Below are 25,881 nucleotides of genomic sequence, written 5' to 3'. Positions count from 1 at the left end.
ATGCTGCCACACTGTGTTTAGGGAGAGTGAAACTCACAAATAACTGCTGGGAAAAGAATCGACATATGAGAGCACATCTTTCGATCCAAATAATTTTTGAGCGCTGTAAGTTAATGACAGACAATGATCCTCTAGATTGCTCCTCTCACCTCGTGTTCTAAAAATGCTGCCCCCTTAACTTCATCTTCTCTATCCCCACCATGAGGCCCCCCCCCCCCACCCACCGCCAAGCATCAGGAAGCACACAGGGGTGGGCAGGGTACTGGGACTGACCTTGTAGAGACGGTCCTTCTTGCAGAGCTCCATGCTCTGGGCCCACCGGTTGTTGCCCTTGTACAGATAAGCAGCAATGCGCCTGAACTCGATCAGCTGGTGCTTTTCCAACTGTTGTGCCAGGGCGATGTTGTCAAAGTTGTCATAGGCGTCAATAGATGCTCTCAAACCCTAGGAGGACATGGCCTTTCCGTGGGTGAGGGCCATGGTGGAGCAAGCACTGGGCATTACTCAGTGGCAGTTGCTGCCACCTCAGCCTCAAAAAGGCCTCTATGTACCTGCAGTGCTCCTTGGGGTCCACACCCTTTCCTGTGCAATGGCAACCTGCTGAGGACACACTGGCAGGTGCAGAGAGGGACTCTAGTTCCTGAGCACCCAAGGCCAGTGTCATGGTCCCTGGAGCACAGGAGGAACTGCCACCTTCTGAAAGCGGTCTTTCCCCCACACCCACCTGATAATCCTCCTCTTCTGTCAGCAGGTGGTTGAGCGCCTCATTCACACTCCTGTTGTTGTGGCTCTGGACTGACCGAAGGTAAGGCTTCACCAAGGGCAACTGGCCGGCCTGACATTGGGAGAAGGGTCAGAGCACTCACACGAGTCTTCAGGGGACTGCTGGGCTGGGAGCCCAATGACACACTGATGGGCTGTACATACAGCCCAGCCCCAGCTTTCCTTCTGGACACATAGAACTGACCAGCCCTATGTGCTATCATGCAGAAAGGGCCACCTGGGTTACTCAGCAGACACCAATTTCATCTATGAACATTTTAGCTGGAATGCAAAGGTGTATCTGAAACTTGTATCAGTTTGATATACTTAATCTTTAAATTATCCAGGGATCAATGTCAAAAATGGTTTATTAAGGTACTACTGTTCAGATGACCGTGACCCAATACACGCTTCTCTGAACCTGGGGTTCTGGCTGACTTACTTTTGAAAAGAAGTCGACAGTCCGGGTGTGGTCTAGCCGGGGTGCCAGCAGGAGCAGCAGGTCGTTGATGAGCAGAGGTTTGTAATCCAAATAGAACTGCAAGGCTCTGTAGTAGAGCTCCACGTTGGCAACCTGCAGGTGGATGGGGCAGAGGTGGGGTCAGCCATGCCATTCATGGCCCCATCGCTGCCTCAGATACAGCATATTTACTGCACTTCTTTCTGGTCGTGACAATCCCTTAGAAGATTGTGCAGCCCTCCCAATGTACCCCTCTGTGACATTCTTCTCCTCAGCACTTGCCACCTGATGCCCTAAGAAGAGGCAGGCCTTTGTTTACTGCCTCACCTTGGCACCCACCCTGTATCTGAACTGGCCGATGTTCAGCCAGTACCTGCTGAGTGAATGAATGAGGGGTAAGAAGCCAGAATATATCCAAGAACCATAATGTGGATTTTGGTTCCCCAGCCCTCCTCAGGAGGTTCAGGTTGAGCTGTGAGCAATGCGTCCTATCACAGCCCCAGTGCTCTCCAAGCGGTGCCTCAGACTGGGCGGCCCGGCCAGGAGAGGAGGGCTGAGCGCTCTGGGTGGACCCTGTGCTCCTCCCTGGGAAGGCTGTTCTCCAGGCAGCTGACTGCAGGACCTGGCATTCTGGGGAGAGCAAGGCGGTTCCTGCCCTCTAGAAGGACGTGTGTGGAGGCCCAGGGGTGCACACAGGGCATGAGATACTAGAGGTATACTGGGTGGAGGGATGGGCATCGCGGGAGCCCTCTAGCCACACTGGGTTCAGGTGAGCTGGCAGCAATGTTAGGCGCAGGGATGTCTGCAGATCAAAAAGTGGAAGAAGAGGCTGTCCATAGCCCCGGTTGTCACTGATACTCTCGCTGGTCCCTGACAGCCTTACCCTCCTCTTCACTCTGACTTGGGCATGCCCCCTTAGTCCAGAGCACTCACTGTCACCACAGTTTTTAACCTAGTGAGCTGCAGCGTCCCTAGTGCCTGCCCCATGGATGCAGGGGAGAATGGTGACCCTCTCTGGCACGCTCGCATCAGAGTTCTGGAACCAATTGTGCTTCCAGGTCAGCCCTTTCCAGGCTAGACCAAGCAGAAGGGGCTGTCAGGATGTAGGGCGGGGTTGAGGGGCTCAAGTTCACCTTCGGTGGTAAGTTGCCTCCTCTAAGCCCCACTAGCAAGTCCCTGTTAGCAACACTTGTAGGTTGATTGTGGGGCGAGAGAGGATCATGTGAAAGGACAGGCCCATCTTACTGCGGCTCTCCCTGGGTGTGTCCTGTGTCCTTGGAGAGGCTCTGCCCCTCTGCAGGCAGAGGTGATGGTGGTCAAAGGGGTTCCCTCCTTGAGGCGCATGGGACGACCTGCTTTCCCTGCCTTTTAAACAAGTCCACATGGCCTTCACTAAAGTATGGCCAGAGTACCCCGTATCCCTCCAGATGGACAGCTTAACAGAGCACAATTTGCCATGCATGCTTCCCTTTGCAGTGATGAGGCTGGACAAGAGCCAGCCCAGCCACTCTGGGTGGGCGGGTCCATGGACATGTGTTGGGCTGAGCTGCTGATGTAGAGGCACCTGGTGCCCTAATAATGCAGCGGTTTCATGACCCTCTAGAGTGACAGCTGCTCCTGTCAGGGTACTAGTGATTACAAGGTGTCCTCCTCTAGAGCAATGCACCAAGATGCGAGCACCAGCAAGGCCACAGCCACCGCTATGCCCATGGTGCACATGTTACACACCTTATCTTCATGAAGCCTTGGACCTGGGACAGGGTACCTGTTTCGCAGAAGAGAAAACTGAGGCTCAGAGATTCTGTCATGAGCTCAAGGGTGACCAGCCAGAATGTTGTGACACCTGAGAAGTATCATAACACCTATTATATGCAGATCATCATTGATCATTTGGCAGGCAGGAAACATTATGTCCACTTCATGGAAGGGGCAACTGAGGTTCACAGTGATGACACCAGCCCAAAGTCACAGAGAGAACAAATGGCTGAGCTGGGATACAACTCTGATCTGTATCATCAAGGCCCGTGCTCAGCCCTCCACCGGCCAGCCCAGAGACGGGGATTCCAAACACCACTTCTCACGTGCCCAGAGTGTGGGCAATGTCCCCAGCTAGTGTTCTCTACCTCGCCTCTTCTCCACGTAGAAGCTGACAGGAGCCTGTCTCCCACATGGCAGGGAGGCAGAGGCATCAGTGTGTCACACTAAGAATAGGACTCAGCTGTCAGCTGCACGAACACTGCTCTCTCACACGACATGGTCTCATCTGTGTGTCATTGGACCTAAGACTCCACGCCGACCTCCACCTCTCCTCAATAATTTGCTGATCCTGACTGCCATCAAGGTAGACTGCATGCAGCTTAGGAGATGCATCACCTGCCTGGACAACTACGCCATCCAGATACCTCTAAGAAATAAAAAGCACTGCCACCTCACCCCAACCATGGTACCAGCTTTAAATGCATCCTGAAATCAGAGGAACTAAATGTAAAAAAAGACGACTAGAATTGATCAGGTATGGGTTTTCTAGCATGTTTTTCACCTGTGCTGGGGTACAAGAATGTGTGATCTGCCTACCCTTCTACCAGCAACCAGAAGACCCCGCTCAGGGCAGGAGGTCCTTTCAGATGGCCAGACTTCACACGCGACCATGCCGATTAGCATAGACACGCATGACCTTGGGGCTGACTGTTCCTTCTAACAGCTCCTAGAGAAGGTGGATGCTGAGACCTGGCTGGGAACTCCCGACACCCAGGCCTACCCTCAGCAGCCATAGGTGGAACAGAAGGCAAACGAGTCCCTGACCCAGAGGGGAGGAGCCCATGGCCCACTCTGGGAGCGGTGGGACGAACATGCAGTCAGAACTCTCCCTTCACTGGTAGATAGCAAATGGGAGAGACCTGAGGGCACATTATTTGCTCAAGGCCACTGGGACAAAATGAGGACACTCAAAGCAAAAAGCCCGAAGACTGAAGATAGGGAGCTTCATCCCTTACCACCTAATGTGTGTGCACAGAGCTCACAGAGAAGGAGAAGTCCAGAGGCCAAAAGAACAAACTAGCAGAGGCCTGTGTGATGCTTGCACCCAGGCCTGACACCTTCCAATAGTTTTTTGGTGGCTGGTTTTAGCCAACCTAGGCTATAGGAAGGTGGCCATGGCTGGGCAGGGTGGGCACTCAGGGGCAGACCTGGGCTCATGCCTCTATCTGGTGGGCATTTACTGCCCCTTTGTCAGGTGCCTGCACTTCTCTGGGGCTGGCAGTTTTTGGGGAAGAGATATGAAGGAAAAAATTGCCAGGTGGTGAAAACTGAAAAAAAATATAGCAGGAAATAGTGATAGACCGGGTTTGCGGCTGGGAGTCCTGAGTTGACACAGTAGAAGGAAGAGCAAACAGCAAGGTCCAGCTGCAAAGGGCTCCACATGGGAGCATGGTAGGGAGTGTGTGGCCCTGGGAGGCTGGAGTGGCAGGCAGGGCAGAAGGAGCAGGAGGGGCAGCAGTGGCACACTGACTCCCCCTGCCCTCTCAGCCTAGCTGTGAGGTCCTAGGCCAGTCAATACCTTTCCCAAGTGTCAGTGCCCTTTGTGCAGACAGAATCACCACCTCCTGTGCAGAGGTACAAACATGCACTGGGGCGGCACACTGAAACAGGCCTGGCAGAAGCTGGCAGGAGCCGGTGTTCAGGTGCTCTTACCTTGGCAATGATGTCCTTGAACTGCCCTTCTCTCCAGGCATCAGTAGGGTGACTGATCATGGTGAGGACAGCATTGTCGTACTCCTCATACTTGTCATAGAGAAACACCAGCTCTGCCCAGAGGTGTGCCTGCTCTGCAGCTCTCAGCACCTGGTGGGACGGCCGTGGCCGAGGGTTGGGCTGGTGCCATGCGTGCACGTGGCAGTCAGAACCTCCAGGGGAGCTAGATTACCTTTGGGATGTTGATACGAGACCAGAAGAGCTCCAGGTGCTCTGGCATTTTCTGGGGCTTGAACTTGGAGTAGAGGATGGCCAGCTCTGTGAACATGCCCATGTGGGCCCGCTCCAGGCCCAGGGCTGCTTCCAGCAGAGAGATCAGCTCCTTGAAGTAGCCCCGATCCTGACAGACCAATAGCCATGCTTGGGGTCAGGGTAAATGCCCCTGGCTGCAGCCTCCCTATGGCAGAGCCATTCCCAAGGGAGGGAAGGTATACGACGGCTGCAACCCTTATGTCCAGCCTCAACTCTCTCTTGGTCATGTACCTTGTTCCTGGGTGCCCATTACTCTGGCAAGTCATGTCTCTGGAGTTCCTTCCTACTTTACTTCAACTCATGTGGGAGGCCAGGCTCCATCTGTGGCCTCTTCTTTATTCACTCCAGGTAACTGCAGTCAGTCTTTACGCGCTCTCTCTATGCTAATGACTCCCATTTTATTTCTTGATGGGTTTCATCAGTGAACACCAGACCTTATTCTCTCCTGCCAACTTGGCAGCTCTACGTGAACATTCAACTGGCAACTCAAACTTAGTATGTTCAAAACTAAATTCCTGTCCTTTTCTCTGCACAGGCCCTACCTTCAGTCTTCCCATGTTCACTGATAACTCTCTATTTCCAGTTCAAACTAAAAATAAATGGAGTTATCTCTGACTTTTCTCTCACACCCCATACCCAATCCACTAGCACATCAAGTTCGTGGTATATTCAAAACATACCTAATCTCTTCTCATCCTCCCCATCACCACCACCCTAGCTGCTCTCCCAGCCTACACCTGCCCCTCCTTCTGCCCACCCCTGAAGAGTCCGTTCTCAGCATGCAAGCCAGAAAGGTCTCCTTGCCCTTCAGATCCTGTGCCCTATCTTGAGGACAGCCTGAGTCATTCATGATGGCCTCTGCTGCACCCCACCCCCCACTCCACTGAGGGCCCTTCTTGAACACTGGACTCATTCTGGTGGCTGACCATTTCCTCAAACAACTCCACAACCAGGCCCCACAATTTCTCTGGGTCTCTGCTCAACGTCACCCTCTCAGTTAATGTCACCTTCACAGTTCCTTTATGAAACTCCACCCAGACACTCCTGGCCTCCAAACCTGCTCCATTTCCCCTGTAACTCATCACCTTCAAGCATTATGTTTGTTGCCTTTCAAGCTTGTGAAATGTAAATTCAACTGAATAAGGGGTTTTTCTGTTTTGTTCACTGATAACCATTATCTGGTGCCCAGCACATAGTAGGTGATCAAACATTTGCTGAACAAATGAAGTATTCTATTGTCAGCCTTTAGACTGCTTTATTACTTTCCCTGTTTATTTTATTCTCAAGCTTCTGTGGAACAAAAAAGCATGTATCATGAAAAGTCATCAAGCCTAGCTGGACATTTTAGATCTCAGTGGTATGCACTTCCACAGGCTCACAGGCCTCCTGAGCCCTGTGACTAAGTTCCCTCAGTGAGGGAGGCAGAGGCTCAAGTTCAATGGGAATAGTAACTCTGTTGAGTTACTAAAGTCAAACCTTTAGTTTGTCCTGAGTGACCCCACGTGGTATGACCACACAGCTCCAGACTCCCATGGGTAGAGGACCAGGCCCTGAACATCCTGACATGTGTCAAACACTCCACAGCAAAGCATAACTACAACATCAATGTGGAGAGCCCCCACCCTTCCAAAGGTCTCCTGAGGTTCCCTCTCCTGGACCCTTGCATGTGCCTGTCTCTCCAGCACTCAATAATCAGACCCTCTGGGGACCTGGGGTTCATGGCTCTACTACATGACTGGCTCAATGTTCTTGGCAAGTTACCCAAGGGTTGTTTCCACGTGCACACCACTGACTGGGCTTCTGAAGGTCCAAGGACACAAGAAAAGGGAGAATATTTTTAAAAACACAAAATGAGGTCCAGGATATCTAACACACCAAACTGAGTTAACATACAGAGGAGTTTTCTAGCACATGAGAGGACTTTCCCACAGAGACAATGCTTCATCTTTGCTTTCACATGTAACACATACAAAGGGAAGGACTTCCCCTTTATTTTCAGTGTTTAGGTGTCACTTGTCATCTCCACTGCCAGCAGAGATGATCTCTGGCCAGAGATTAGTTACCTGGTAATAGTGTATCAGCTCCTCCAGCTCATCGGCGTGAATGACGATATGAAGACCACACAGTTGTGCCAGGTGGAACTCCTGCCCGTCCACGCAGGCAAAGCACACCTAGGAGAGAGAATACCAGAGAGCATGAGCGTCCCAAGATGAGGCACAGCACCATGACAGCGGCTACCAGGGATGCAACTGCAAATGCAGAAACACCGGCAAACAGGGCTTTTAAAGTTGGATTCTGAACAAGTAAATAACTAAGGTGAGCTGCATGAGACAGGGAGAAAAAATACTGACATTTCTAATCTGCAGGCCACAGGAGTGATTGACACCATGGAGATGAGAGTTCTACATTACTTCTAAGCCTTAAGATGTGGAGATCCATTTAGGTGACAGGAAAGTGATGCTGGAATTTCAGGTTTGCAGTTTGAAAAGGGTTTAACAAAGCTCAAGAATAACTGTCATGTTCATCTGAGTGCCGTTCGCACAGGAGAAGCTTGCTTTAATAATCATTTTTAAACCGGGCTTTTGTTTTAGGCACTGTATAATATGTACACTTAATAACAAGTGTTAAGAAGTAAACCCCCATGCTGAAAGATGCTTCTGCTCCAAAGAATGCAGGAGGGGCCTTTCAGGGCTGACCAGAAAGACACCCCCCGCCCACCCCAATTAGAACTAGCTTCTCGTGAAGTTTCCCTACCTCCCCATCTGCTACATATACCACATTTTTATGGTAGGTAAGGCACAACCCAGAGATTAGCTGTTTCCTCAAGACATGACCTTTGCCCCCTATTTCCTGTGTGATATATACACTAGCACCCACCAGATCTCTTTCACATATTCACACGCAATGGAATTATAATAAACATTCTACTTACATTATTTCTCACAGAATACTGGAACATCCTCTCCTGTAACTCTGTCCATTCATTTCAGAGGGTAGAGGTGCAACATATACACTATTTAACCAAGGTCTTGATATTGGACATTTGATTTTAATCTTTTAGTAAACAATGCTTCAGAGATTCATTGAAGTTAAATCTCTTACACATCTCTACAAACTTTTCCACTCACAGATGACTCTGATATTTTCAGAGAGCGTCAAGACAACTTGCCCTACCAATTTACCACAAGAGATCAATGTCAATTGACACTGATTATGCTAATAAGGTGATGTGATTTTAAAAAATATTTCAAGGTATGATATTACTTATAATACTGATAATCCTATGCTATTAAGATGGCTTCTGGGAACTGAATGGTCCAACATGGGGTTCCCTGGGGTGGTAGGGTTAACTCAGAACACAGTCCCTCCGCATACTCAGAAGACTAATAGCAGCCCGGCCAGCGGCCAAGGAAGGCAGTACACAAAGAGCTTTTGGCAGTGCCTGCTCCCATGGACTTTATCCGCTTCTGGAACCAAGCAGCATATCTTGCTCCCATTCTCCTGAGACGGTGCCTGCTCCCCAATGAGAGAACCCCTCCCTCTGCTTGTGTGCATAAAAAACTGCTTGCTCTTGGTCAGCAGCAGCCTTTTCCTGCAGCTCTGACCAGCTGCTGCTAAAGCTTCTCTGCCCTGTGAGTAATAAACGGCATATCACACCCCTCTGGTCCTTCCCGGTGGCTTTTCTGGAATATCCCAGGTGCAGGTTCCTGGCCTGGAGCTCCTGCATTACACCTGGGGTCTTTGCTGCACCCACCAATGCCGAGATGAGGCAGGCATCCAGATGTGTCCTGTGTGGTACGGTGGTGTGGAGTACAGGAGGAAGGACAAGGAGGGAAGGCTTGGCAGATGTGCTCTCCTGGAGATCCCACACTTACCTCCTTCCACGTCCGTGTGCTGTTGGCCTTGCAGCTGCTGTCTACTGCTGCCTGATGCTCCCCGAGGTGGACCAGGGTAGAAGCCAGGCGGGCAAAGTTAGAAACACTGGTGTACAGCAGCTTGGCGGCCTCGTACATTCCATTCTCATAACAGCGGTCTCCAACCTATGAACAATTGGGGATCTCTGCTGAGACCTTGAACAGGAAGGTTTCCCCAAGCTGGTCTGAAGTTCCTAGGTATCAGGGGTATTTTCTGTTTGCAGAGGAGGTGAACGACCTTCTGACCGCAAAGGAGCCTGGGCCATCGCACAGATCCTAGAGGACGGCATGCCTCCGGCCGCTGGACCTGCTCTCCACCAGCCTGCTCCTGCGTGTGTTCGCTGTCATCTCCTGCATCCCAGTCCCTTCCGCCCCACTTAATGCCTGCAGACTGGGACTCTCATGCCAGGGGTCACCCACTGGCCTTCTTTGTTGCCTTCAACAAATCTTCCTCATCCCCGGACAGCTTTAGCTTTCTTTAACTTCCTCTGCTAGGGGCCCTAGTGTTTCTCAAGACAACAGCCAGTCACCATCTGAGAACTGCCACCCGTGGAATCTTGGCACGAGAACCCTCTCTTGACTTGCCACCTCCCCTTTCTGGCTCACTTCCTTGAGCACCCTAACTCCTGGCCCACCACCCCCATGTGAGCCTGGCCTATGCTCCTCCCAGGTGGCCATCCGTGAGCCAGCTATGTGGCTCCACCCTCAGTCCCTCAGTTGTGCCTGCTTAGACTTGCTCGGCTAAACCCTAGTCTTCCTTAGAGCGGCCCTCTGCTGACTCACATGTGGGGCTGCAGAGCTAAACACAGACAGCTGAACCCCAAGTGCCAAATAATCTCTCTTGAACTTCATGATAATGACCCCAGAGGAGCTCACGGCACTGGTAATTCTACTCCTTTAGTCCAGGTACTCTCTCCTTGTCAACCATTTCCTATCTTCTCTCCTTGAATCTCCAACAGCTCTTCAAGTTGAGTACTTGGCTTCCCACCTTCGAGGAAACAGATACAACCAGACGAGCCCTTATACAAGTACTAAGGCTGTGCCTGCCCCCTCGCCCAGCCACCAAGGCCTAGTCTACTATTGTACATGACCCCAGCCCCATTCCCCCATGCCAGGTCAGTGTCCCAGCCAGCCCTGGCCAGTGATTTCACTCTCTGTACTAAATCACTCCTATGAGCTTAAGGAACCACTGTTCTTTTCTCTAGCTTCCAAACCAAACTAGACAACCCTCATTCTGATCTCAGCTCAGCATCAGCCACCACTCTTTTAGAGCGACATTTCCTTTAGAGCAACATTTCTCAGAAGTGTCATGTGTCTTAGAGCTGTTCCCATTCCCTCCTGTCCTCTCTGGAACTCGCTGCAATCAGGCTCTTGCAGAGTCCCCAGCAAGTCATCATGGCCAAGTCTCTAGCTTAAGATGTGCAGCATTTGGCTGACCCATCGTTTTCCCTGACAGATGTCTACTTGGTTCCCTGGACAACACCCCCTGCTTTTCTTCCACTTCCACTTCTCCCTGCACCTAAGCTTTGGGGTGTCTGGTCTCAGGCTTCAGCCCTGAACCCTGCAACTCCCACCTGTACACTGAAGGATGCCACATTTATAGCTTTAGTCCAGAATTCTCCTTGGAAACCTGACCCCACTATATCCAGATGGACAGACTCCTTGTGGATGAAGAGCAGAGGTCAAACTTGTCCTAATGTGAATTCTGACCTCCTCGCAGAATGGGCTGCACACATTGCCCCCCATATCGGTGAGCACAGGTCCATCTGTCTAGGACTAGCTGCACCCCAAAGCATGGAATCGCCTTGCTTGCTCTTTTCATACGTACTCCGCCAGCAACCCTGGTAGCTCCAGACTCAACAGGAACTCTTTGCTACTCACCTGGACTATCTTATCCAAGGTGTTATCAACTCTTGCCAAGGTTACTAAATAGCCTCTTATCTGCTCTCATTGCTTCTGCTTCTGTCCTTCAGTCTGTTTTCAGCACAGCAGCCAGAGGGGTTCTGTTAATATCTAGATCAGATTATATCCCTCCTCTGCCCAGAGTCTTCGAATCTCACCCACAGTGGAAACCAGCATCCTGCCTAAAGCCCACAAGTCCCAACACATGGTGCCAGTAACCACCTCTCCCCACCATTCTCTCTTTGGCTTGAACTTTGAGCCCTCTGGAGTTTGATCGCTCTGCTTTGGCTGCCAGGGCTGCCTCTGCGTTGCTCCTGCAACCCACCCAAACGCTCTCTCCTTCCGGGGCTCTATACTGGCAGTCCTCTCTGCCCTCCGAGGGAGGCAGACTCAAGCACTCCCCTCCAGAGCACCTTCCCCACCACCTTGTCTAGAATGGCACTGACCACCTTCACATCCATCGCCTGCCCTCACTCTGCTGCACTTTTCTCCTTTACACTTACCATTTAACATACCATAGACTTCTTGAATGAATCTGAAGATCCGTGAGAGTAGAAGTTTGACTACTATTGTTACTGCTGCTGGCATAAGGTACATGCTCAACAGAAGTTTACTCAATGCATAAACAAAGGAAATATTATATCGAAGGGTATGATCCTTTAAGACTCTTGTTACTGCCAATTTATAAGAATACAGAGAAAATGAGTTAAATGACATTGTGGAGATGCAGTTGGAAGAAGCCAGACTGTGGGAAACATACAAACAGGCAGTGGACTTGATCGGGCTGAAGTGTACTGACCCCATCTTGGAGGGCTATGGAAGGCGGGAAGGAAGCACACCTGGCTTGGCTTCAGTGTGCTCCCCGCCCAGGAGAAGAACAAGACAAGCTGTCTGCACTCCCCAGTCTGGCCAGTTTTGGGTGGGATTTAACTTCTGCATGACACGGGGCAGCACCTCTGACCACCATATTTGATGTATTAATGTATTATAAATTCAGAGGGAGACTTTGGGCAAGGTTTTGTTTTCTAACACTTTTATTACTTTTCTGATTATAAAGATAATCTTAAAAGTGTGGTCAGGTCGCTCATTAAAAAATGAACTTGGCAAACAGACAAGTAAAAGGGAAATAACATAATATTGCTCAGTTTTATATTCATTGTCCCCATCTTAGGTATTTTTCTAGGCTTATATGTTCATCATATTGTACATGCAGGTTTTTACTCTGCTGAAACTTACTTTGAAAAGTTTTTCTATCACAAACAAATACTTGTAATGGCTGTATTATATTCCATCAATGGATGTTGTTTATTTCCTTTTGCTGGTCATTGGCTTTCAATTTTTATAAGTCATGCTGCAATGATTAAATATTTCTATGTAAGCTATCTGGACCTTTTGTACTTTTTAGGATGTATTTTTACATCTAGACTGATGAGGCACATGATAAAGAATATAGTATCCCCCCCTTATCTATGGGAGATGCCTGAAACTGCAGATAGTACTGAAACCTATATGTTTTTCCTATACATACATACCTATGTTAAAGTTTAAATTATAAGTTAGGCATAGTAAGAGATTAATAATAATAATAAAATAGAACTATTATAACATACTGTAATAAATGTTATAGGAATGTGGTCTCTTTCTCAAATTATCTTATCGTACTGTACTCACCCTTCTTGTGATGATGTGAGATGATACAATGCCTATGTGATGAGGTGAGGTACTCAGAATGGCACACGATTTAAAACTAATGAATAGTTTATTTCTGGAATTTTCTATGTAATATTTTTGGACAACAGTTGATCATGGGTAACTGAAACCACGGAAAGCAAAATCACAGATAAAGGAGGACTACTCCATATATATATTTAAAATTTTTATGCATTAGATGAATGTACTAGATTATTTTCCTTTTCGCTTTCTTCTACTGCATTTATATGCTTAAAAACTCCTTCCTCATATAAAGATTCAAATATTTAAAATTTTTTATTAAGAAAAACCCTCAATTTTAACCGATAATTCTTTCATCTGGAATTTAATTCTGGTTACATAATTACGTGACAAACTTTTAATCCCTTTTCAAAACTCTAACCTAATTTCCAACCATTACTTGGAACTTACTTTGAAACAGAAACCTGAAGTCTGCTTTTGTGTTATTTATTTCAAAGAAGTATGTGTATTCTTTGAAGAAAAGCACACTTGCAATTACTAGAGTTAGGATATATTCTATTACCCCTTCATCTTTCTTTATTACTTTTTCCTGGGGTAACATTTTATCCCTGGAAATTGCAGACTTGACAATTATATAGCTCTTTCTTTTATTTAAAGTTTTAAAAAGGTTTTTTTTTAAAAACAATTTTGTTTTATTTCTATTTTAAAGAAAATTTTTTCCCATTATCTTACCTGATAATTGCTGACATATGGGAAAGCTAATAATTTTCAACACATCTTTCGTCCGGCCAGTTACGCAGTTCACTTTGTTCTCTGGTGGTGACAGCTACAGCACCTGTACTTGGTCCTGACACCTTTTCTAGGAGAATCATTCTGATGTGATTAATTGGAAGAATTAACCACATGGGGCTTGATTCACTGTGTGGCTTGTTTCTCACCATCACATATCTGCACTGCTCTAGGAAGCAATCTTCAAACCCGCCTGTAACAGCTCACAGTCCCTGGGGGCACAGCCTACCTGCTGGATGTGGGCATTGTTGGGTCCATTAATACAATCTTCTAGCTCAGAGAGACGGTTAGTTTTAGCCAGGGCAAAAATAAGTTCTGTCTCTGTGTAGGATTCACAGGTCTTTCTGGAGCTGGGCGTAGGCCAGCTGACTCCACACGGCAGGCTCATTGCATCTCTCTGCAAACTCATATGCTCGGTCTAGATTTCCAATGTGCTCGATCAGGACCTAGAGGTTACAAGAGGGTTCTCATTTTCTGCAATACCCAGTTAGCTCCAGGGAGCAGGCAGATTTTTGTTCAGTTCCAAATTCTGCCTAAAGTTGCATGACCATTCAATTCAGTCCAAAATAACTGGGCAGTAAGTATTTTTCAGATGAATGAATGGAGGAGAAGGAATGTAGTACAGGGAAAAGGATGACAGAGAAGAGACACTCCAACAGAGAGGCATGAAGGAAGGAGACAGCCAGGCTAAGCTTTCTGGGCCAAGGGCAGGGACACAGGAGTTGCCTCCTGATCTTGAGGCAAGACAGTGCAATGGGGCATATAGGCTGTAAAGGTTCAAAGGACCTGCTCTGGGAAATGAGATAGCTCATCTGGCAGAAACAGGCTTACAGGGCAGGCTGGAGGGCTGAGCAAGCTTATAGCCCATGTGGGAACAGAAAAGAGAGGCTTCTAGATCAAGGTCTCACAAGCAGGTATAAAAAGATGAAAAAGGAAGAGGGAAGGAAGTCAAAAATATTGGTAAGAGAGCAGTTAAGGTGATATGTCTCATGTTTTACAATCAGTTTGGAAATAAAATCAGAAAAGGCTAGCAGACTGGAAGGAAAGGGATGAGGATGAAGGCGAGAGTTCTTGGTGAGGCTGAAGGCAGGCAGGAGGGCTGGCAGGATTGCCCTGGGGAACTGAAGCAGCACGGGGGTGAAGGGCTGGAATAGTCATCATGTGTGAGAGCTTTCGAGATTCAGATACCTCAGTCACCAGGTCTGAGTGGATGATCTTGTGTCAAGTACCCAAGTCCAGTAGAGTGCTGGAGAATGACTGAGAAGTAGGGGGTAAAAGCCAGCAGAAAGGAGCACCAGCAGAGAAGGAGCCAACAGGCTGGGAGGATGGGTTACTGGAGCAGAAAAGAGTGCAAGAATCTGAGAGGCATATCGGACAACCTGAGGGTCTGATACCCTTGGAGATGACAAGGACTCAGTGTGGCAGAAGGAGCTATGGTCTAGCATGGCAGCACTCAGCAGCTCACCTGGATTGCTGAGGCATTAACATCAAACTTGCGGAAGATGGCAAAGGCCTCCTCATATAGTGCACTGCTGATGGCAATGCTTGCAATATCTGGGGCATCGTAGTTGTCCAGGCGGCTGATGTATTCCATGACTCGAGAATGGTCTGCCTTGATGGCGGTCAGGATCAGCAGATTCTGGAGATTCCTAAGAAGTGGCAGTTGGCATGGCGTCACAGGAATGAAGAAGGCACACAACATTCTGGCAGGTTGGCCAGTACAAGACCCCCACTTTTAAAGAGTATTTAGTACACATACACATGATTGATAAGTAGGTACAATAGAACATTTATGAAGTACATGGGATTTGAAGTCTTGGGAAAGCACCTGCTGAGAGAGTCAGAATATCACCCTTGACTGGGGGCATGCAGTGGCTTCTCTAGTAGCTGCCTTCTGTCCCCATTTCACAAGTGCCTATTCATCTGAACTGTGCTTCTAATCAGTTCTTTGTGGTTTATAGTGTTACCACATATATTGTAAGCAATATAAGTAGCTTTTCATGATTTTGAACTTTCCTGTTTTTTTTTTTTTTTAAATAAATGCAGTGCAGTTTTTAGGAAGGTAAACTCCAAATAATCACAAAGAAGTTTCCTGTTTTTTAATCATACCAGATGCACTCTTACAAAATTTATTTTCTTTTGCTCTATTCCAAAATGTGGGAAATAATATAATCTAAAAAAGAAAAACTATGATCATCAATTGATTCAGAAAAAGCATCTGACAAAATCCAACACCAACTAATGATAAAAACTCTCAGAAAACTAGAAACAGAAGGGAACTTCTTCAATCTGACAAAAATCTACAAAAATTCCACAGCTGACACCGTACTCAATGGTGAGAGACTGGCTGATTCCCCTCAGGATCAGGAACAAGACAAGGATGTCTGCTCTCATTACCTCATTTAGCACTGTGCTAGAGGTTCTAGCTGGAGCATTTAAGCAAGAAAAAAAAATCTCGATTAGAAAGAAAGAAATAAAACTATCCCTATTTGCAGGCAACATGATTAACAGAAAATCCAAAGGAATCTATAGAAAAAAAAAATCATAGAACTGGTAAGTTTAGTAAGGTTGCAGGATATGAAGTCAACAACAAAAATCAATTGTATTTCTATATACTAGCAATGCATAATTGTGACCCCAAAAAACCCTATATAATAGCTCCAAAATATGAAATACTTAAGTATAAATCTAATTAATATGTACATGATCTACATGCTGAAAACTATAAAATGCTGATAAGAAAAATCAAAGAGCTAAATAAATGAAAAGACATATTGTAATCATAGATATGACTAGTCACTGTAAAGATATCAATTCTCCTCAAATTGGTCTATAGATTTCATGCAATTCCAATAAAAATCCCAGATTTTCCTGTAGATATAGACAAGCTAATTCTAAATTTTGAACAAGAATGAAGTTGGAGTCATCACACAACCTTGCCAATTGATTTTTGACAAAGATATAAAAGCAATTCAATGGAAAAAAGATCCAAAAAATAATGCTGGAATTACTGGACATATATAGGCAAAAAAATGAACTTTAACCTAAACTTCATATCTTATTAAATACTGGACCATAGATATAAATGTAAAATGTAAAACTATAAAACTTTTAAAAGGAAACAGAGAATCTTTGTGACCTGGGCTTAGGCACAGAGTTCTTAGACTTAACACCAAAACACAATCCACAAAAGTTTATGAATTGGACTTGATCAAAATGAATAATACTGGTAGGAGAATAAAAAGAGAAGCTACACACTGGGAAAAAATATTTGTAAATCACATATCCAACAAAGGGCTTGTATCGAGAAAGTATAAATAAATCTCAAAACTCAGCAGTAAAAAACCAAATAACTCATTTGAAAAACAGGCGAAAGATTTGAAGAGACATTTCCCCAAAAGAGATACGAATGGCAAATAATCACAAGAAAAGCTTTTAAACGTTATTAGCCATTAGGGAAATACAAACGAAAACCATGACGACACACCACTATACGCTTATATTAGAATGGCTAAAATTAAAAAAAAAAAAATACTGATAATACCAAGTGCTGGTGAAGATGCGGAGCAACTAGAATTCTCACACATTGCTGGTGGGAATGCAAAATGATACAGCCACTCTGGAAAACAATAGTTTGGCAGTTTCTTAAACAGTTAAACTTATATATACCCTATAAACCAGCTGGGTATGTTCAACAAAAATCTGGACACAAATGTTTACAGCAGCTGTATTCATAATCACCCAAACTGAAAATAACCCAAATGTCCTTCAATGAGCGAATGAACAAACTGTGGTACATTCATACAATGGAACGTTATTCAGCAATAAAAAAAGAACAAACTATTGATGCACACAACAACTTGGATGAATCTCAAAGACATCATGCTGAGTGAAAGAAGCCAATCTCAAAGGATTACATACTATGTGATTCCCTTTACATGACATTCTTGGAAAGGCAAAACCAGAGCAACGGTGAACAGATGGGTGGCTGCCAGGGCTGCAGGGTTGGGGGCATGTAACTATGAAAGATTGCTAGCACAAAGGGGTTTTGTAGGGTGACAGAACAGTTCTGTATCCTGATTGTGGTGGTTATATGATCTAGACATATTAAAATTCCTAGTACTGTACATCCCCCACAAAAGGTCAATTTTACTGTATAATAATTAAAAAGAAGAAAGAAAATACATTAAAAAGTTAGGTCCTAAGATTCATCCATGCTTTTGTATAGTATTCCTTTCCATTGCATGATGGTACCACAGCCTGTTTACCAATGGGTATCTGGACGGCTCCCAGATCTTTGCTATTGAAACTGTGCTGCTTTGAGACACTTGAGCTGAGTTTTTTTAGGGTTCATAATCAAGAGTGGAAACTGCATCTTTTGGCATACATTGCTTTCCAAGTTAATGGGCATTCTCAGCAGGGCAGGTAAGAGGCCCGGTTGCTCGGCATTCTCAATCAAGTCTGATTAGGAGAGCTAGATCCCTGCTGCTCTGTAGGAGAAAAGGGATGGTGCGCAGCAGTCCCAGTGTTTCCTTGATGGCTCAAGAATCTGAATCCCTGCCTTAGACTCGCTGGCTATCTCTCCACTTGCTGGAGGACTGCTCAAGTGCTTTGCTGTGCTTTCTATCAGGCTGTTTCGGTTTTTCTTTCATTATGATATCCATACTAGTTTTTGATGGGTATGTAAGTTGCAAATGTCATCCCCCTGTTTGTAGCTTCCCCTTTTCTCACCTTCTGATGATAAAATTCTTAAGTTTAACTTAATCCTATTTATCAGCTTTTCACAAAAAGGTTTGTTTTTTAAATGACTGGCTTAAGAGTTTATTAGGCCATAAATATATTCTTCTTTTAAACATAAACTCTAAAAATATTATAGTTTTGCCTTTTACACTTAAATCTTTACATAGTATGGGACAGATGTCCAATTTCAAAATTTTCCCATATGGATAACCAACTGTTCTAACATCTCTCACTGAAGTCTATTGTTTCCATCTGTAGAGCCAGCTGTCATATGTGTATGTGCATTTTAGGGTTCTTTTATTTTAACAGTCCATTTTTCTATTTCCTGCCAAAACCATCATGTCTTAATTTAGTTTTATAATAATTCTAGATCAGAGTAAGTACCTTGCCATCTCAATACCCACTCCTACTTCTTGGATAATTTATTATTTGTGTTAAGGGCATTTGACTATTCTTGGCCTTTTACCCTTTTGATTGATTTAAAATTTAAAATCTGTCAAGTTTCATAAGTAAATAAACAAGGATTTTTACTGGTATTGCACTGAATTTGAGTGATGTAGGTAAAACCCCAATGTCTTTCAATATGATCTTCTGATCATTCTTGAATTTATATATCTCGCTGTTTACCACAGTTGAATGAATAGAATTGTAGAAGTTCACTCTTTTTTTTTTTTATCTGTCTTTTGGTTTGCTTTTTCTTTAATAATCATGTCTACTTATTGAATTGATTCTTTCTAGCAAGCTTATAATGTGCATCATCTGTCAACAGTTAAATCTCCCAACATGATGAATTTGCCTACGTCTCCTTGCAATTTTGTCAATTTTTGCTTTATGTATTTTGAGACTATATTATTAAGTGCATATAAGTTCAGAATTATCTTCCTGGTGAACTAAACCTTTTATCATTATGCACTGGCCCTCTGTACTTCAACAACAGTTTTTACTTTAATGTCCATTTTGTGATACTAATATATACCATATAAAAATAGATAAAACATATCAATATAATATCAGCATTTTTAGGTTTGGCATTTGTGTAATTTTTAAAAATTCTTTTATTTTAAACTTCTCATTAACGTTAAGTTTTAGATGTGTTTTATAAAGAGCATATTCATGGTTTTGTTTCTCTATCCACTTGAACATTTTTGTCTTTTAACTAGAATATATGATTCATTTACATTCGATGTAATTATTGTTATATTTAGGTTTATTGCTACCATCTTATTTTATATTTGTCATTTGTTTCTACATTTTTATGTCTTTCTTGGCCTTCTTTTGGGTTGATAATTTTCTCATTCCACCTTTTTCCTTCACTAGTTTAGAAGTTATATAATCTGTTCTTTCAGTGGTTCCACTTGAAATTTGAACACAAATAATGTATCAAAGACTAATGTAATCATTATCTTTATCCTCTTCTTAAACAAAAAAAGGACCTTACAATACTACTACCTCCCAACTTACATGCAACTATTATTTTAGTTCTTTGTCTTCCTAACACCACAAGATATTTTTTGTTTTATGTAGTTACTACTTTATTGCTCTTTATTCCTTGTTGTTCCCACACAGGATTGCTTTTCTTCTGCCTAAAACACACCTGTTCAAATTCCCTTAATGAAAGTCTGTTATTGGCAACCTCCTTCATTTAATCTGTATGAATAGATCTCTATTTTGCAATAATATTAATTTTACAAATACATAACTCTAAGCTGACAGCTATTTTTTTATAAGCACTTTGAAGTCATTATACCATCCCATTATTCTTTGGCTTCCACTGAGGCTGTTGAAAAGTCTGCTGTTAATCTAATTCATATTCTTTTATAGGTAATCTACCTTTTATCTTTTTTTTTTTTTGATGTCCTGCTGTTTTGCTATACTGTGCGCAAAGGTGGTTTAAAAAAATTAATCTTCCTTGGGATTTGTTGGGCTTCCTGAATTCGAGAACTAGAATTTAGTCAGTTCTTAAAATCTTTATCATTCTTCCTCCAAATAATGTCTTTCATTCTTTACTCTCTCTGAAATTCTGATTAGATCTCCCTTTAACTTGTATATCTCTTAAATCCTTTCACATTTCTACCTGTTTGTCTTGGCTATGTTCCTGCAATTTCTTCACATTTATCTTCAAATTCATTTATTCTTTAATGCTGCTAAACCTATTTGGGGCTTACTTCAATTTCAATTATATATATTATATATTTGAAATTTATACTTATATTAAATATTATATATTTGTCAAAGTTATTTGGAACTTTAAAAATCTGCTTGATCTTTTTTTTTTGGTATTTAAGCACTTTACATGTAATTTTATATTCTGTGCCTGATAATTCCAATCCCTCTGATAATTCCAGTTTCTCCAGGCAGATCTGACTCAACCTGTTACTGCTGGCTCTTACTAATGAATGGTGCCTTGTTTCCTCATACAGTTTGTCAATGTTTTTACTATGCATTCATTATTTCTTAGAATGTAATTTGTCAGAATTCTCTGAAGCCTTGCTAGAAGGTAGGCTCTTCTCAAGATAATTTGTAATTGTCTCTGACAGAGATCTGAAGATATTACTTAAATACATACTTGAAGATTTTTAATACTATGCCAGTTTACATGAATTTGTGCTAGAACCTATAAAAAACCCAGCTTGTTAGGGCCAGTTTTTTCCTCATAATCTAGCACCATGGTTCAAAAGAGCTCTTTTTTGGTTTGTTTTGGCTGGTCTCTCAGCAGAGGGCTAGACAATATTGGCATACTCTTAGTTTCTCCTTGCACTGAGGAGGGGTTTCTTTGTAAACTTCACACCTTTTGCAGGCCTTTAGGTCTTGTCTCCTGTCGTCTGTGTCCTGAAGGGTGTGAGAACTACAGCATGGGTTCAACAGGGCTTAGCAAGAGTCAGATTGTGTCCTTCCTACTTCTCTCTTTTTTTAAACCTCAGACTTCTTTACTTGCTAGCTGACTGATTCATTTTAAAAGATCATTTGTATATTTCATCCTACATTTAAAATTTTTCTAGTGATAGGATCTGAACTTGAAGGTTCCCCTGCATGTTTGAGAAGCAACAGCATCCAAGGAGGCAACACATAGTCAGAACCACCTTTAAGTGTCTTTTTGTGGTAAGTACTCACAAGCTAATATCTATCAAAGGAGGTTGTCCAAATAGCAAGACAGAATATCCTAGCCACCTCAGGTACCTTAACTCTGGCATCCTGTAATCAAGCAATTATATTTTAATTATGATTAAAATATAATTTCACATTTCATAATTTACCATATAGCATTTCCAAGTTCAAAAACTAATGGCACACTCCTTAACATGATACCACAAACCTCAAAAGCCTTTCTGGGCTACAAAATAAATCTTATAACTAAATCTTTACAGAGGGAATTTATGATGTGAATACGCTATAATTCTCATTGACAGAGAATCTGACAATGAATTTCCAAGTGGTGATAAATAGTAGTGAGACCATGCTGAGGCATACTCTGTAACCTCCAAGATGTCTGAGCAGGCTGTTGCTTCTGCCCAGAATGTTTTTCCTACCCCAGATCCTACGCATCATGCTTCTGCATTACACCTCCAGCAAGATTTACAGACCCAGGTTTAGTTCTCTTGCAATATATTGCCAAGCTTTGTTCACCATGATTTCAAGAGTTTAACATACTTGGGACAAACTCAGCCCTTAATAAATGTTCGCTCCCTTTCTCTGAGTATTGTGTGGGCCAGAGCAGGAAGAGGAAGTGTGGCTTCCTGAAAAAAAAGAGGATTTAAGTCGGGCTATAAAAGACAAGTGGGATTTAAATAAGGTAAGGGAAAGGTGGGACTGAGATACAGAAAGCAGTAAGAAGACTGACCATGTGTCCGGGGAGCAGCGGATGGTGAGGCTGGGTGGATGAAGCGAGACAAGATTACAACAGAAAGTGAATGTTAAGCAGGTGTTTGAATCTGACCAAGTCACAACATCTTCTCCCACCCCCAACTCTGGCATATCTTCACCTGTGCTCACTGAAGACAGAGTTATTCAGAACAATCTTCTCCAGTAGCTCAATCAGTTCATTAGGAAGGTCAGCTGTCATAAAGGCTTTGACAGTGACTGAGACCTCTTCAGGATCTTGTGTTTCCGACAATGCTGTTTGTACTACCTGGTTTTAAAAGTTATTTGAAAGAATGTAGTTAGATAGTCAATTAAAGACCGTATCATTTAAGCTGAGGATAAGGGAAGGACTCCTCTAAGACAGACTGGAATGGTCAGAGAAAAATGGGAGATTACTCAAGGCAGAAAGGAAAAGGGTATCTAAAAGGGTCATTTGCAGGGATTTCTCCATTTGCTTTGATAATTAGTTTTTTCTTTTACATCAAAAGGGCTACAGACTCTCATCTCTGCCCCAATGACCATACTTTAAATTTACTCCAAAGCCAATAACACAGCACACCAAACAGGTAGTTGAAATGCATGTATGCTTTCATCTTTTTAAGCTAATCTGTTTTTCTAATAAAGACACCACAGGAGCCTCTGGCAGCCCCCCGCTAGCTGCTGTGGCCTAGTCCACGTCCAGGGACCTAATCAAGTGTACTTAAGCTCTGGAGCCCTCTGAACCATGCTCTGAAGAAAAGACCAACAAAAGACTGGCCATATTGCCCTTCATTCAATTATTACACATGTCTCAGATATAAGAAAACTTACAAATTGGAACTAAAGACATTTTTCCAGAGTATATTTCCCAAATAACAGCAGCCTAGACAAGCGCCACACTCTGCATTTTGTACCAGGGGCCTTTGGTGACTTCATGTTCCATCATCTTTGCTAAATTTCTGGTGTTCATCCAAGGTGGGCAACAGCAGTGACTTAATGAGAAAAAACAGACAGCTCTGAGGAGACCTGATATAGCTGATATATACCTTTAGCCATGAACTTTCACCTTGCAATCCTGAGGGGCTTCAGTGGAACCCGAATCAATGTCAGCCCAGTACACCTTACAAGTGGCTACTGTGTACTCAATGCACCATGAGATGTAAAAGTTCTACCTCTGAGTTGTTTATAACAATCCCAATAGACAGGTAAGAGTTAGAGAAAATGGGCTATCACAGTAGATAAGTAACCAAAAAGGGCATACTTGAGGGAAGGGAGAACTGTAACACAGCACAAAGTCCATCCAGAGTAGGAAATGTATTCCCTGGCATTATGACAACTAATTGTCAATTCTTGAAAACCTTAGAGCACTTTAAATACACACTGGTTGTTTTAAGGGCAAAAATAAATTTCTACCATCTATTTGGGTTGACACAGGATGCCCAACCTAAGTTTACCTCAGGAAACTGGTTCCTCTAAGTAAATTTTCCATAATGAGTTTCTCTTCCTAAATGAGTTTCTAAAAGCAGTCTGCCAATGCCACCATGCACTCCCTCTAATTATACGGGCACTGCAGGAGGTGGCTATGAATATTCAGTCAAGCAGACATAATCACAGGACCAGTGACTCCATGCAGACACAGGGAGATCAGGGGGTACCTGCCAGCTTTAACTAAGCACAGTGTTAAACCTGCTCTTCTCAGTGCCAATGTGATATGACCTTCAAAACATATCAGGAGGCTGGACCACACCTGGAGAAATGTTGTTATCTGTGAACTTGGACTAAGGTCCCTAATGGAATTCAAACAGACTCTGTCCCAGGCCCAGGTTTGGATGAAAAGTATTAATATTAAATCCTCAGGTAAATCTGAGAGAAGAGTATATAATAAAGATTCAAAATAAAATGGACTTGTATAAATCTAAAAGTATCCCAAAATAAAGTTTACTGAGAAAAAAATAATGGCACAGGCCTGAGGAAGAGTAGACAGAGAACAAGAAGGTGAAATGCAGTAGAGATACAGGTGAAATAAAAACCCCAAGTTTAAATAAATGCACCTAGAGGAGTGGCAATCTGTACAAGGGAGGTGGGTGCTGAAGACCACTTGTTGGATCAGGGTCTTGTTCCCACACTGGTCTCAGCTCACCCCTAAACCATGATCAGCAGCCGAGGAGAGAGTGCAGAGGATGATGAAGGCATCATCTGCTACTGTCTGAGGCTGCAGGAAGCCCGCCAAGTAGCTGAGGCCAATGACCATCTGCCATCTAGCAGGACCCCTGGCCCCTGCACTGCCCCCTAGGCTCCAAGGAGGCACTGGATCGTCACAAGGATATGAGGGTTTTTTTGACAAAAGGATATCCAGCCAAGATAACCCTGAGAGCCACTTCTGCTAATTGGGGCTGAGCTGGAAAAAAATTTAAGGATCCAGCATGCAGCACGTTGTTAGATGTTCCTTTTACTGGGAATGAACATCCCTACTTTAGATATCAGGGCCAACTCTATGCTTTAACCAATAAACAGCTCTAAGCGAGCTCACCCTTGCGCGTCAAAACCATTTTTAGGCAAGCTGCTTCTGGAGGGAGAAGAGTAGTGAAGGTTCATAAGATTGACCACGCATCTGAAGATGTTTTTGATGTAATAATTAAACCAATCACTTGAGCCACAGGACGATTAGAGGGCAAAATGCAGGTGTGCTCAAGTGCACACATTTCTGTGCCTCACCTGGTCAATCAGCTGTCTCCTGGATGGGCTGGTCTCATCAAGGACGTGAGCCCAGAGCTCTGGATCCTTCCTGCGTACTAGGTAGCGGGCCTCACTTTTGAACAGAGAATTCTCATTGCAAACCTGAAATAAACACACTCCTGTGTGTAATACACGCAGCCAACCAACAGAAACTACTTGGGGGACCCACCCCCATCAGCTCCCTCTGTCCCTGACACTTGTCTGGTGTCAGCCAGGGTCCAGGTAAGACATAGTGCTTTGATTGGGACGAGCAGCATCTCAAAGGGTTCATTTACTCAGATGAAAAATTACCTAAAAATGCCCATTTTTCAGTTTGCAACAACTTACAATGGATGTGCTTAGCTTCTCTTCACATCTAATTGCCACTCTAAAGCAGCGTTACTCCTAGAACTTTGAGATGATGAAATGTTCTACATCTGTGCTGTCCAACATGCTCACCGCTAGCCACAGGAAGCTACTGAGCACTAGAAATACAGTGTATGAAGGAGTTTTTAATTTTAATTAATTTAAATGTAAATTCTTACATGTAGCTAGCTCTAAACCTTCTCTAAAGTGTAATTAGAATAACCTAGCACTGATACAAAATAGCATATATGCTGTAACATTTCAAGGCCTATATTTAAAATTTGCTTTCACTGATTGAAATTGAGATCCTTTTCTGAATGTTATAATACATCTCCAAAAAACCAACTGTCCACTGGAACATTCTAATTTGTGAGGCTCTTGCTATGGCCTGGTGGGAATCAGACTGAGTCTGACATCAGGCACAAGGCTAAGAGATGCGTGTGTGTCTGTGAATACAGGCTGCTCACATGTGCACAGCAGGAGCAGGCTGTCCTGGCACAAGAACGCTGGTGCCTGTTCTGAAAATTCATCACAGCTTCTTGTCTGACATGAGATCTTCCTTAGTGAGCATTTCTTCCCTATCTGAACTGTGCCTTACCAAAAGGTGATGTTTATCTTATATCACCTATAGGACAGATGAGTGCAAAGATCTTCAAGCAATCCCTGAACCGTGCTTTAAAAAGAAGGTGGTAAATTAAGTCAAACGGTGGAGTATGGTATCAA

General features: G+C 43.9%; 1 protein-coding gene across 1 annotated transcript in view; it reads right to left on the bottom strand.

Moving 5' to 3' along the window:
- CLTCL1 (clathrin heavy chain like 1) overlaps positions 1–25,881 on the bottom strand; it is an 85,346-nt gene that overhangs the window by 6,359 nt on the left and 53,106 nt on the right. Inside the window, 12 exon segments of the mRNA XM_011356076.2 lie at positions 274–444; positions 725–835; positions 1,205–1,336; positions 4,913–5,062; positions 5,145–5,312; positions 7,288–7,395; positions 9,100–9,264; positions 13,730–13,835; positions 13,837–13,946; positions 14,966–15,149; positions 22,221–22,366; positions 24,793–24,915. Coding sequence (XP_011354378.2) covers positions 274–444; positions 725–835; positions 1,205–1,336; positions 4,913–5,062; positions 5,145–5,312; positions 7,288–7,395; positions 9,100–9,264; positions 13,730–13,835; positions 13,837–13,946; positions 14,966–15,149; positions 22,221–22,366; positions 24,793–24,915 — 1,674 coding nt within the window.

This window comes from Pteropus vampyrus, unplaced genomic scaffold (genome assembly GCF_000151845.1).
Source record: "Pteropus vampyrus isolate Shadow unplaced genomic scaffold, Pvam_2.0 Scaffold23, whole genome shotgun sequence".
Classification (NCBI taxonomy): domain Eukaryota; kingdom Metazoa; phylum Chordata; class Mammalia; order Chiroptera; family Pteropodidae; genus Pteropus; species Pteropus vampyrus.
The sequence above is the reverse complement of the archived record's forward strand: the minus strand, read 5'-3'. Positions and strand labels throughout refer to the sequence as shown.